The 13,699-nt window shown below is 42.8% G+C and overlaps 1 protein-coding gene across 1 annotated transcript in view; it reads left to right on the forward strand.

The window, feature by feature from the left end:
- Window positions 1-13,699, forward strand: part of sspo (SCO-spondin) — a 92,208-nt gene that overhangs the window by 12,267 nt on the left and 66,242 nt on the right. The window contains 18 exon segments of the mRNA XM_063483254.1: window positions 86-338; window positions 2,904-3,114; window positions 3,310-3,404; window positions 3,494-3,750; window positions 4,911-5,045; window positions 5,317-5,519; window positions 5,609-5,736; window positions 7,327-7,436; window positions 7,526-7,675; window positions 9,170-9,263; window positions 9,358-9,567; window positions 10,045-10,250; window positions 10,444-10,558; window positions 10,714-10,835; window positions 11,030-11,194; window positions 12,172-12,405; window positions 12,512-12,634; window positions 12,834-12,928. Of these exon segments, the coding sequence (XP_063339324.1) occupies window positions 86-338; window positions 2,904-3,114; window positions 3,310-3,404; window positions 3,494-3,750; window positions 4,911-5,045; window positions 5,317-5,519; window positions 5,609-5,736; window positions 7,327-7,436; window positions 7,526-7,675; window positions 9,170-9,263; window positions 9,358-9,567; window positions 10,045-10,250; window positions 10,444-10,558; window positions 10,714-10,835; window positions 11,030-11,194; window positions 12,172-12,405; window positions 12,512-12,634; window positions 12,834-12,928 (2,906 nt within the window).

The following is a 13,699-nucleotide window of genomic DNA, read 5'->3' on the forward strand; positions in this document are numbered from 1 at the left end:
CTATTTAGAGACCAAAAGAATGTTTTTTCTGATACAGTGTGCTAAAACCAATGCTATGCTACGCTATCTCTTCCTTTCTCCCCAGCAATGCAGTGTTCAGGGGGTCAGGTGTACCAGGAGTGCGGTCGCACTTGTGGGAACTCATGCTCAGATTTGAGACACGGCTGGAGCTGTGATGACAGTCGCAGTCAAAGATTGTGTGTTCCAGGCTGCCAGTGCCCACCAGGGCTTGTGCAGGACCAGCAGGGTCAGTGTGTTCCCATCTCTTTGTGCCCATGCATGCAAGGAGAAGTGATGTATTCACCTGGGGCCGTGGTTCAAAATAACTGCAACACCTGGTATGTAGTCAAGGAGTTTGTGTCACCTTTCTGCCGCTACACACTTTGATCATGAAATATGTTTAAAATTGAGAATTTTTAAATCTTTTATGAAATATTAAATCCACGGTACAGATGCAGATGTACACAAAAAATAAACACTTTGGAAATGCATCAGATTTCAGTGGGGAAAAAATCATACTGGATATCAATACTGGTATGGACTGGTCAGGAACCAGAGGACAAAACATCATTTAATGGAAACGAAGACTACCAACCTGCAGATGGCTAAATTCAAAGACACCCCAAAATTCAAAGTGAATAAACGATGCGGTGGTACTCAGTAGTTTGTATTGCCCCCATTGTGGTGGATGGTGTCCTGGGGATCTCCTCCCTGATCAGGAGCAGGGCATCACTGAGCTGCTGGACATTCTGAGGTACACTGAGGTCAAACACAATGTCCCACAGATGTTCTGTTGCATTTAGGTCAGGTGATCGTCAGGGCCAGTCAGTGGTGTCAATTCCTTTATCCTCCAGGAACTGCCTGCATACTCTCACCATATGAGGTTGGGCATTGCCGTGCACCAGGAGACACCCAGGACTGCCTGCACCAGCGCAGGGTCTGACAGTGGGTCCAAGAAGCTCATCCTGATACAGTCAGGGTGCCGTTGCCTAGCCTGTAGAGGTCTGCATGTGTTCCCCAAACCATCACTGACCCACCACCAATCTGTTCATGCTGTTCATGTTACAGGCAGCTCTCCACAGATTCTCCAGGCTCTTTCACATCTGTCACATGTGCTCAGGGTGAAGCTCCTCTGAAAAGCACAGAGCACCAGTGGTAGCCCTGTCATTTCTGGTAGTTGGTAACTGACAATGCCAAATATCAAACTGGACCCCATGGAGTGGGGCAGTGAGTGTAGAGCCCACTACAAAATGAGTCATACACACCGGTGACCTGCTGGAGGTCATTTTGTAGCTCTGGCAGTGCTCATCATGTTCCTCTTTACACAGAGGAGCACATACTGGTCCTGCTGATGGGTTAAGGACCTGTAGGTCTGTGTCAGTGCACATGCGTATGTGTGCGTGTGACTGTGTGTTCCATGTTCAACCGAGAGAAAGTTTCCATTCACCCAGTTAAACAAAAGTCAACTATCTTCGATCAACGCGGGTGACCTTGAATGAGGGGGAAGAGTCACAACACAGTTTTGTTATCTAAGGGAGAATTTTTGTTGAAAAGCAATTTGTGTTGAATCTCCTCCAAGCTCTTGAGAGTGTGCTGGGACACACAGCAATGGCACGTATTGATGTACCACCCTGGTTGAGTTGGACTACCTGTCCTCCACCATAAAAGCCTCCTGTTTGGGGAATCTCATTGTTGCTTCTCTAATGCAGCTGTTGTTAATTTCATTATAACCCCAAAACTGATCAACAGCCCCTCTGCTACTGAACTGACCACATCAGTATCCCCTGATGTCCTCTGGTTAATCTGGTATACTAAACTTCTGAAGAAAGCAGAAATGAATGAAGTTACTTAGGTGTCATTTGTCTTTGACCTCATATAGATGATTGCTTTTCTGATTTTTGTTTTTTTAACAGTACATTGTAAAAGCAGCCCTTTCTCTTTTATGGCTATCTGAGTGCAGCTTTTATCATTCGCCACCGGTCATAAAGAATCAGTTGAAGTAAGCATGTTTCATCATCGTCTGCAGAGCTACAGTATCATACTGACCTGGTTTCATGAACAAAGTCCTGTTTTATGAGTGCGGTAGGCGAGGACGCATTGTTACAGATTTGTGCCTGTTCATCAGTAAGGAACAGGTCGGTCTCTTTGGAAACTCCTGACGTTGTGAACCTGGCCGTAATAATTGGGGTAATTTGAATTTAGCTGTACCCTTGTGAACATCTGCACAAGTTAGCATTAGCCCAACTTGTATGTTGTATATTTAAATGACTGCAACTGCAAACTATAGATGCACATAAGAGCGTGATGCATACTTGGTGGTGCAAGAGCTCTGATGAAATCACTCTATGTTCCTGCTTGCTGATACAGGATAGGTTGATTTCATTGCATTTCTTCACCATGTAACGGCAGTGTGCATTACTCTGTGGGTTTAAGTAACTTACCGATGGCTCAGATTAGTTTCTCTCTGATTTCTAATATATTGGGACATGTTGGTCTGTACAGAGTCCGTTTTGTACGTGACTTGTTTCCTTTGAGCTGACCTGAGTAATTGCTATGAGGAAACAGGGAAATTCTGGTTAATCATTAAACAGATATCTTAAATGACATACAGTATATCAGGGCACGTTAAATGAAAAACACTGGCTGTTGATTCAAGTGAATCATTAAGTGATTCTCGTCACACCTCAGCTGCTGTTAAAGGAGAATAAAAAATTATGGATGATAGTTTACTTTAGTGTCATCACTATAAAGTATGCTTTATAGTGTATTCACTTTCACCTGCTAAACCAGACTTGTTAATAACAACGTTTCAGTAATAATCTCTAACAGACCTATAATGTCTTGGTAATACCATTCAGTAGATGTTCATGCTAACTCAGCTCCCTCGTCTCTTCCCTCCATAGTGTGTGTGAGCAGGGATTGTTTAACTGCACTCAAGAGCTCTGTGAGGAGGTGAACCAGTGCCCTGGTACTCTGGTCTACTCCCCACGCTCCTGCCTCCTCACCTGCTCGAGCCTGGACCCTCCTGGCCAACAGCAGGGGTCAAGCGTCATGCAGTCAAGCTGCAGAGAGCCCCTATCTGGCTGTGTGTGTCCACAGGGAACTGTCTTACTAGTGAGTGAAAACCTTTTTGTGCAGGTTTGTGCAGATGCTGCTGTAGGTTTATGATGTGGTTTCCCCTCACATTCATTTCTGTTCCAATCATATCCTCCCGAGGCCCAGCCTATTAATGTATGTCCTCTGTAGAGTTGTAGTCTTTGATCATGACCCACATTTTCGTACTTTACATCTTCTTTTCTTTTCCTTCAGGGCGACCGCTGTGTTCTGCCAGATGAATGTCCATGTCACCACAATGGTCGACTTTATTACAGCAATGACACCATCACTAAGGACTGCAACACATGGTAATGTGTGAGCTGAGTGCATCAAAATTCTTTAAGATATAATAATTATAAACGTATTCTTTTACAACGATATCATTTTTTCCCTGCAGTGTGTGTAATGAGCGTCGCTGGCACTGTGGCCGCTCTGCCTGTGCTGGTGTATGTGTGGCAACGGGGGACCCACACTATGTGACGTTCGACGGTCGTTGCTACTCTTTCCTGGGTGACTGCCAGTACGTGTTAGCCAGGGAGACCAGCGGCTTATTCAGCGTCACGGCGGAGAACGTGCCGTGCGGAAGCACGGGAGTCACCTGCACAAAATCAGTCACCCTCAGTCTGGGAAACACGGTCATACATCTTCTAAGAGGTAGAGGGCTCAATGGTGCTGCTAAATGAGAGTTTATATCCAGCAAACATGGCCCCTTGGAACCCATGTGAGAGCAGAATTAGAGCTGTTCGATATAGCGATATATATCGGATGACGATATAAAAACATCTATCGTTTTATTTTACGCTATCGTTTGTTTCGTGGTGTCGCAAAATAAACTGTTTACGGCAATATTTTTTCATCGTTCATTGTTGTAGTGGCTATATTCATTTGTTAAAGTTCTCTCTTTCTCTTATATTTAATATAACGACACTACGGACGAACAAGCGCCTGTTTTTATGCGTTGTCGTTAGCAACAAAGACGGTAAAACCATCGCGTGTCTGCTTGTTTATTTTCCACATAAACCTTTCACAATAAAGCTCAAGATCCTGTTGAGGCTTTTCAAAATAAACTGAATCACGTGAAAGAGTATGCAGAGTATTTACGGATGAGAAGCAAAAACGAGACGTCAGGTGCTAAAAAATAAACCTTAGACTCAAACGTTAGAACAGGCTTTTCCCCGCAGCACGCTGTGTAATAAATACTCACAAAGAAAACGGCGGCCGTTACAACTTATGTCTAAAAATGTATAGCTTCATTCAGCGTTAAAACACTCGACTCCAGTTACACGACGCCCAGCTGGAAACACTTCAAGTCGAGCTGCCTGAAATTCACAGAATTTACAGAAAATGTTAAATTTTTGTGATTTATATCGTTATCGGGACGATAGATGTCTTATATCGGGATATGAGATTTTGGTCATATCGCACAGCCCTAAGCAGAATACTGCTTTAGAAAAAGCCCCCTTATTCACAAGAGGTCACCACATAGTTGATTTGTCAGATTTTTACAACACATACCCAACTACTACACTCAAACTAGAGATCTTCTGATTCATACTCAAACATGTCAATCATTGCACGTGTAAGCCACTTGTCCTCAAAGGCAAAACCCCGAAAGTCCCATCAAACAAGTTCGCCTGTGATCTGATATCTTGAGTTTAACTTAACTTTTACTGAAGTTTTGAATCACTTGTGTGTTCTTAGGTGCTGTTTTTATCAGACATGACTCACAAATGTGTCCTATTTCTATTTTGGCAAAGTGATTGTACTATGTGATGAAAGTGAGGGTCTAATTGCTAAACTGTCTGTGACATTAGGTAATGCTGTGACAGTAAATGGGATGCCAGTTAGCCTACCAAAGTCTTACAGTGGCAGTGGCCTGACTCTGGAAAAAGTTGGCCTGTTTGTGTCCCTCTCTTCACGCCTTGGAGTCACTTTGCTGTGGGATGGAGGTAAGACACACACATATAAACTAAATATAAAAGATCCTTTGCAGAAAATACACAGAAAAACATTGAAATACTTAAAGTGACATGCATTTGCTCCTTTAAAATAGGGATTTCAGTTCATCCCTACTGGCCATTAGAGCGATCACAGCGAGTCACAATTATCAGTCCTTACAACAACATTATTATATGTAGTTGCCATAGTGCCTGTTAGTGTCTTGCCTTGCTTAAAAACTGTCCCATAATTGCTGCTTGCAACTTGCATTTCTTCTTCCAGGTATGCGTGTGTACGTGCGTTTGGCGGCCCATCTTCGTGGTCGGGTCGGGGGCCTGTGTGGTAACTTTGATGGGGACACAGAGAACGACTTCACAACACGGCAGGGAATTGTGGAATCGACAGCCGAGCTGTTTGGAAACTCTTGGAAGGTCAGCCCATCCTGCCCTGACGTGGCAGACCAGGACCTCCGGGACCCATGCGCTGTAAGTTCAGATTCACACATTCACACACACACAGAGGGATTTTTAGTTTTAGTCTGCGTTACACTAAGTTCTGACACTGTCTTCTTCAGCTGAACCCCCACAGAGTGACATGGGCCAGGAAAAAATGTGCTGTGTTGACTCAGGGACTCTTCTCAAGGTGCCACGCTGAGGTGCCCTTTCAGCAGTATTATGACTGGTGTGTCTTTGATGCTTGTGGGTGAGTGGCAGCGCTAATCTATGCAAGACATATTAAACATAAAAAAATATATACCGTATTTTTCGGACCATAAGGCGCACCGGATTATACGGTGCATTAAGTTAAACAAAACAGTCAAATACGTCAAACTTTACTCAACTCATTCTTCTTGCTTCCTCCACTGATTCCGTACCATTGATTCATTAATGTTGAATTCTCTGGCAGCTGCTCTATTCCCTTGTTGTTGCAGTATATTAATGACTAACCTGGTATTGTGGATGGATTATCTCAGTTGTTCTCCTGACTGAAGTTTGGTCCGTTTACAGCATCCTGCCATGCGATTGCATTTGTCCCTAACTATCAGGAACCCTCACGTTAACTTTTATCGAGTGGAAAAAAGTTAGCGTTCATCCTCCAGCTTCATTGTGTTTATGTTATGCTAACATAGCTGTGTCGCTAGCGATCACGTAGCACATCATTATATACCAGCTAGCTCAACTTCAGTAACCCTACAAACGTCACTGCTGTTTAGTTTTCTGTCTTCATTTATGTTGGAAGTGATAGCAGAGCTGTACGTTTGAATTTGTTTCAGAAATCTCTCAGTCAGAACATGCTATATCGTGTTTAGGTGGAAACTAGCGAGCTAACTCCCTGCTAACTTCTTACTCCGTTAAATTTCACAAATTCTGTTTTCATGGATGCCTGGATGTTAAACCTAATTGTTACACCTGGTAAAGCAGCAACAAGCAGCATTTTATTAAAGATGAAAGAATTTAGACAATCTTTAACTCTCAGTGATGCTGCAGTGTTTGTTTGACTTTGGGACCTGAAGCGGACGGAGTTTAGGACCCAGATTACTCCGCGAGGCTCCTGACTACGGCAGCCGTAATGCTCCAACAATCCATCAAGCGGTGCAGCTTCCTAGCTTAGCAAAGCTGGACTAAAACATTTTTTGACAGATTTTTGAGCACCGTGTACCACATAAAATCGTTTCGAGGTCAGTAAGCACAACCAGAATTCATGCATAAGGCGCACTGTCGATTTTTGAGAAAATTAAAGGATTTTAAGTGCGCCTTATAGTGCGGAAAATACAGTTGTATCCAGCGTATTTATAATGCTGCAAAGTTAGTGCGGTAATCTGCCCTACAAAGAAAATTAAGGAATTACAGATAAAATGGGATATATTGCACTTTATCATCAGCTGTATCTGCTGTCTGAAGTAACTAGTTTCACTTTAGAGATTTGATTGAGTAAAACGGTCCCGTACCCTTTTGCAGTTTTGTATAAAATGTAAACGTTAGCAAACGATCACTGTTTTTATGAGCATGAACTGAAATCTGATTAAACTGAGGTAAGAACAATGACTCTTTATGATATCAGTTATCATTTGGTGAAAGAAAATTTTACTTGGCCAAGAAAAATGCAATCTTCAGCTGCTGGGTTTTAGTTAAAAAAACTGTATGCTGTTACAAAAATGATTACAGGACTGCCACCAGCGAAGCATGCTGCTTATACAGCAGTTAGTAAGGAAAAATGTAACCAAGTCATTCTAAAACTTTGTATTTGGAGTAACAGTTTAAAGGTAGCTTTGTTGTTTGTCACGTGTTTTAGCTGTGACTCAGGTGGAGACTGTGAGTGTCTCTGTACAGCCATCGCTACCTATGCCGAAGAGTGTAACCGGCGAGGGGTCTACATCCACTGGCGGTCCCAGGAGCTCTGTCGTACGTTGGGGACCATCCTTCACACACACCCATACCTAAGCTAATGTCCAGGGCACACTTTCTCTAACTTTAACTTCATCTTCCTGTAGCTCTGCAGTGTGACAACGGGCTGGTTTATGATCCCTGTGGTCCAGCTTGCTCATGTTCATGTCCAACCATTCAGCAAAGTCCACATTCCAGCTGCGATGCTCTTTCCTGTGTGGAGGGCTGCTTCTGTCCTGCAGGCACTGTCCGACATGGTGAGACAGACTCTGCTCTGTCCATAGCTGTGATGTATAAAACTACAGTTGTCTCTGTATCACTATTTTAATGTGACAAAGCAGAACTTGAAGCCACATGTCAGAAGAATGAGAGGAATGGGTGCTGAACGCCTAATACAACATGCATATGTGTGGGAAGTTAAACTTGGGCGATTTGCTTCTTTAGTTTTGAACTTATACTACATGCAGAACAAAAACAAACTAAAAACTGAGTGATGTGCACATCCACACACACACTGCACAGCAGCAGTAACTTCACTGACGTGCCAGTTTTCAGGACTGGTGCAGAAAGAGGACCCAAACATGGGGCTCTGAGACAAACAAGAGACACTAAGGCTGAAGGCAAATGTTAAAAATCCAAAGTATCCTCCTTCAGGGCAAAAACACAGGAATCAGAAGGTGAGCAAAGCATAAGAATGACAAGTATAAACAGGCTAGAGGCAAGCACAGACAGGAACACAGGTATAGAAAACAGACACTCCAACAAACACTGAGGTTTGAAATAGGACAGGTCACCAGAGAAAGAGAGACACCTGGGAATCAGCTGAAACTAATTCAGGTAACAAGACATGGAAGTAAAACTAAGAAAAAAAGGTGCAAGACACAAACGACTGTCAAAATAAGACAGGAAGTAACTAATCTCGTTAAAATTACATTAATGCCTAACCGCATTAACGCGGCGAATCTCCGTTAGCGAGTTAACGCGTATCGCCCCGTGCGCATCAACGCGTTAGCGTGGTTAGCTCGTTAATGCGTTAGTGCCGTGCCACGTTAATGCGGTTATAGCGTTAATGTCATTGTAACGAGATTAACGCTGACAGCACTAGAAGTAACCTAAACAGGTAATGCCTAGTGCAGAGGCAAAGACTCGACGAGATTAAAGAAACACGAGGGAGGCAGAAAACTATAAGATACCAAAAGACTCACATCAGGAAGGAGTTTATAATCACAGAAGTAACTACTTACAACATCACAAGTGAAGAACTCAAACTTGACAACCAATAAACAAAACCAATAACTAAGGAATCAAAATACTAAATAAATACAAAATGTAAATAATCAAATGGGAACATAGTAGCGAATACTTAATAAGGATATATTCAAAACGCAGGACTACAACACCAAGCAGTCAGGAGGTGCTAGAAGATGCTGTGGCTTCTTTTTCTACACAACCAGTGGGATTATATACATATTCCAGGTTTATCATCACTGCTGAAATATTAATCCTGCCGTGATCTGTTCATGCTGACAGAAACATGTGTAAAAACTACTCTTACACCGAGTAATATTTTTGCTTATTCACCAGATCAGAGTATTTGAAACCAGCTACGTCGTACCACTAAAATTAAGTAGCTGCAACTGTTTTGGATTTCTGCTCCCATCTGCCCTTTTTGGGGTGTGCTGACTCAGTCTAACCCCCAACGACCCACTGCCATCTTTACGTTCTTTGTCGGTATGCTTTTTATGAAACAGGCGACAGCTGTGTAGTTCCCAGCCAGTGTCCGTGTGAGTGGGATGGCTCCTTGTTTCCAGCTGGAGCTGCTGTCACTCAACACTGCCAGAACTGGTCAGTCTTTCTGAACATTTATAAATGAGTTTTCTTTGTTTTTGTCTTTGGTAAATAAGCTGTCCATAAAAACTTTTTGCCTTTGTGTGTTCAGCTCCTGTGAGGAGGGTGTTTGGAAGTGTGACGGTGTGGCTTGCCCTCCTCCCTCCCCTCCCTGTCTGGAGTCAGAGTTTACCTGTGCTGGGGGACGCTGCATCCCCTCCCAGTGGGTGTGTGACAATGAAGACGACTGTGGTGACGGTTCAGATGAGATCTGTCCGTCCACCTGCTCCCCGGACCAATTCCGCTGTACCAGCACACCGAGGTGAGTCCAAATTAACTTCACTTTATTAAAAATATTAATTTCCTGTGTGTATGAAGGCTCAAACATGTCTGTTGTTGTGTAAAGTTTTACCAGAGCTTGAACCTCTTTAGCCTCCAGTTCTCCATGTGCCAGGCAGAAGACATTTATTTTTGTTTTCATGATTTATTCATTTTGAATGCTAACTGCTGTGGGGTAGCTTACACCTTCTAAATAACAACATTTTGCATACATATGACCAAACTGCACTGCTGACTTTTCTTTTGTTCCAATTTGCTCCAAAGCACATCTTTTTCTTACTGTGAGACACACCCTCAGACGCTTCATCCAATCACACTGAGCAAAGCCGTTTATGCTAGCAGTAGCTGATTTGTATGCGCTAACATGTCCTGGTCAGGTTTATGTTATGTTGAAAGAATCAGTCTTTCTTTGCCACAAAATCACTGGAGAGAATTAAGTAAATGAACCCCAACCCTGCAGTGGACCATGTTTGAACCTGGCTGTGCGTTGTGATGGCCACCCAGACTGTGCTGACCAATCAGATGAGGAGTTCTGTGGACCTGCCACCCCTGTGCCCCTATGCCCACCTGAGGAATTTCAGTGTGCAAATGGAAAGTGTCTGCCAGCCAGCCGTGTTTGCGATGGATGGCTGGACTGTGGCTTTGCTGATGGATCTGATGAGCAAGGTAAACTATCAAAAAACCCTTTTCTTCAAGAAATGCGCTCTATCAGAAACTTGCCTCAGCAGCATACTGTTAAAATGAAATTCCATGAAGTCAGATACTTTGTGAAGCACTGTGTCCTGTTAGCAACTTTCTTTGTACATTTAATGACAGCAATAACTGTGAATTATGATGAACTTTACTTTTCTCGGCCCAGACTGTGGTGTGGTTTGTGATGAAGGGGAGTTCCTGTGTGCGGGGGGACGATGTATTCTGTACCTCCATCGCTGCGATGGCCACGATGACTGTGGGGACCTCAGTGATGAGAGAGGGTGTGTATTATGAGGTTTGATGCTCTGCACTGGTCTAGTCTTTTTAGTCTGTTTTACAAGGACCGTATAAGATGGTTAGTAGAATATTTTGTTTTCTTTTTGTGTTTACTACGACCATTCATCTGCATGAACATTTCATATGACTGTCTTTGTAGCTGTGTGTGCGCACCAGGAGAGTTTCAGTGTCGAGGAGACCGGTGCGTCCCCACAGACAGAGTCTGTGATGGAACCAAAGACTGTCCCTCTGGAATCGATGAGGCTGTCTGTCCAAGTAAAGGTACAAAAAACCCCAAAGTAATATAATAACCATCCATCCATTCATCCATCCATCTATCCATTCTCTTCCTCCCCGGGGAGTCTATCCCAGCTGTCTTAGCCCCACTAACTAATATAATAACTACTAACAGTTAAATACATTTTCTCATACACACTCCCGATTACACAGTTTAAGCAGTTCTGTGTTTGTGGCAGTGACCTGTGCTCCGGACCAGTTTGCCTGTGGTGATGGTACATGTGTTGCCATCACTAAGCTGTGTGATGGAGCCACTGACTGTTCAGGAAGGGAGGACGAGAACAGAACCAACTGCGTCACCAGTACCACAACACCATCACTCCTGCCTGTCACACCAACGTCTGGTAATGTCATTTAAAGGTTATGGAAAAATGTTTCTAGTACATAAACACTTAGTCAGAGGTTATTCTTAGACATTTCTACCATTGCTATATGTCTTTCTTCTTTTTGCTTTTTTGCCTAATTCCCAGTTTTGTGTATTTGATAAGATGATCTACTCCCCAGGGCGTTACCATTTCATTTTGCTTTGACGCTGCTGTGCTGGGACATTTCTCAGAATAAGCCCTGTGTTACACATAACTCATTATTTTTAAAAGTAATGCAGTATGGTACTTATTACTCAGTGAAGAAAGCTGTTCGTTAAACCACTTGTTACATTATTTTGTCATTACAATGTAAACAACCTTAAACGCACTGTCAAATAATTAACAGAAAAAGAAAAAAATACATTTGTGTGACATTTTTTTTCTATCCAGTTAAAAGATGATCCTAAAGATGATTCTAAAGTGACCGTAGATATGAGGCAGATGAAGTGCTTAATGTGTACAGAATAGAGTACAGCACGCATGTGTGATTAGATGTACGTCTCAAGTTTTCCGAGAGGTCAGTAAGACTAGGAGAGTGCTCTATAAAGCCACCCCATTCCATCCTTTGTGGTTCTTCTGGAATATTTTTTGCCATTTGGCCTATAACTGACTAATACCTGACGCATCCCTGTTATTTTGAAGGTCCTTTTCTGATTAATGTGGTAAGAGGTACAATTTTAACTTCAGTGGTCACCAGGACACAAAAATAGCATTTCAGTTTCTTAAATTTGCCACAAAATTGGGATTCAAAAGCTTTTTTTCCTGTGAATTAAATTTCTAATACACATACACAAAGCTATCATCCTACTGCCTCAATACAGAGTAATGGATCAACATCTTTGAAAGAAATGCTAATCTAATTTGTGATACTGCCATCCTATTCAGGACCTGTTAAATATATATTATTTATACATATATCATAGATATAATGTCTCTGATACCTTTTGGTTCTCCAGCTTGCAGGTCTTATGAGTTCAGCTGTGCCACTGTTGGGCAGTGTGTGCCTCAGGCCTGGCGCTGTGATGGAGAAACAGATTGTATGGATGGCAGTGATGAGCAGCAGTGCGGCGCCCTGTGTGGCTCCGGCCAGGTGCCTTGTGTCAGTGGGGACCAGTGCGTGGACTACCAGCAGCTCTGTGATGGGACCCCACATTGCAGGGATGCGTCAGATGAGAGTATCGACAACTGTGGTATGTTAATGTATATACTGTATATGTTCTAAGCATCAAGAATAAAACCCTGGAGTCAATATGATCAGGCCAAAAAGAGCAGTTTGTCCTACCATCTGTCTACTAGGCTCTACCCGGATACCTCCCTGTTTAGGCAGCTTCCCATGTGACAACCGCACCTGTGTGAACATGTCACAGATCTGCAATGGTGTCCCAGACTGTCCACGGGGCGACGATGAGTTGGTGTGTGGTGAGTTCTCATTAGATAAAGAGAAGGCAGGTAAGCCTGGAGTGAGAAAAGGAGTGACCATGATGACGCTATGCTGCAGTCACGGCCAGGCTTTCATTAAAAGATGTCATCAGGACTAAAAAGGACACAAGTTTGAATGTATTAACTCCCCTGTTCTCTTGTATGGTCATTAATATATTTGACATTTTGTTCTGTTAAGATAAAACTGTCTCACCACCACTTCCTGGCAGCAATACCACTGTCACCTGCTCTGAGTTCACCTGTATGGATGGAACCTGTGTCCCTTTTAACGTGGTAAGTTAAACCCCGCCCCAACACGGCATCTATATTTTGCAGAAATGTTCAAGTACATGAAGATAATCTTTTGGTGCTTTCCTGCTGGTTTGGATAGAAGACAAAAATCTGATACAGCAGTATAAGTTATAAGTTATTTGCATTTTTAAAGGACCAGTATCTGTTTCAAATACACAGTTTTACATTTATATTTCAATTTGCTCTTTCTAGTTTTTTCTGTCTCATCTCTTTATCTGCCTCTTCCACCACAACACTCTCTCCTTCATCTCCATCTCATCCTATTCCTCCTGACCTCAAGCCTAAGAATTCCTACGTTATAAGCTAACGCTATGCTAGCTAATATTACACCAGGGGTCGGCAACCTTTCTGATGATGAGTGCCATCTAAAATTTCCTCAGAAGTCAATGTGCCATATGATTGCATTAGAAATAAATTTAATAACGCTCTATATTAACAGTTACACACTATATAGAACAACTTTATAGAATTATACTGCAATGTTCTGAAGACAGTTAAACTTGTCAGGTAGTGATGTCCAACAGGTGAAAATGCAAGCTCCATGAACACGCACAGCTGTGGATTCCAGCTGCATTCACAGTTCTGCAAACTTTGACCCCCACAGAGTCGAGCTTTTCAGTTCAATCAGCTGCATTTCGATGTCCTCTGTGTCCAGCTAGTTAATGCGAGACAAATCCAGCTGCTCATTAAAGCTTTCTGGTTTGATCAGAAAAGAAAACATTGGTCCATACAAGTCCCAAAAAAGCATTGTGA

The sequence above is a fragment of the Pelmatolapia mariae genome, linkage group LG9 (genome assembly GCF_036321145.2).
Source record: "Pelmatolapia mariae isolate MD_Pm_ZW linkage group LG9, Pm_UMD_F_2, whole genome shotgun sequence".
Lineage (NCBI taxonomy): Eukaryota > Metazoa > Chordata > Actinopteri > Cichliformes > Cichlidae > Pelmatolapia > Pelmatolapia mariae.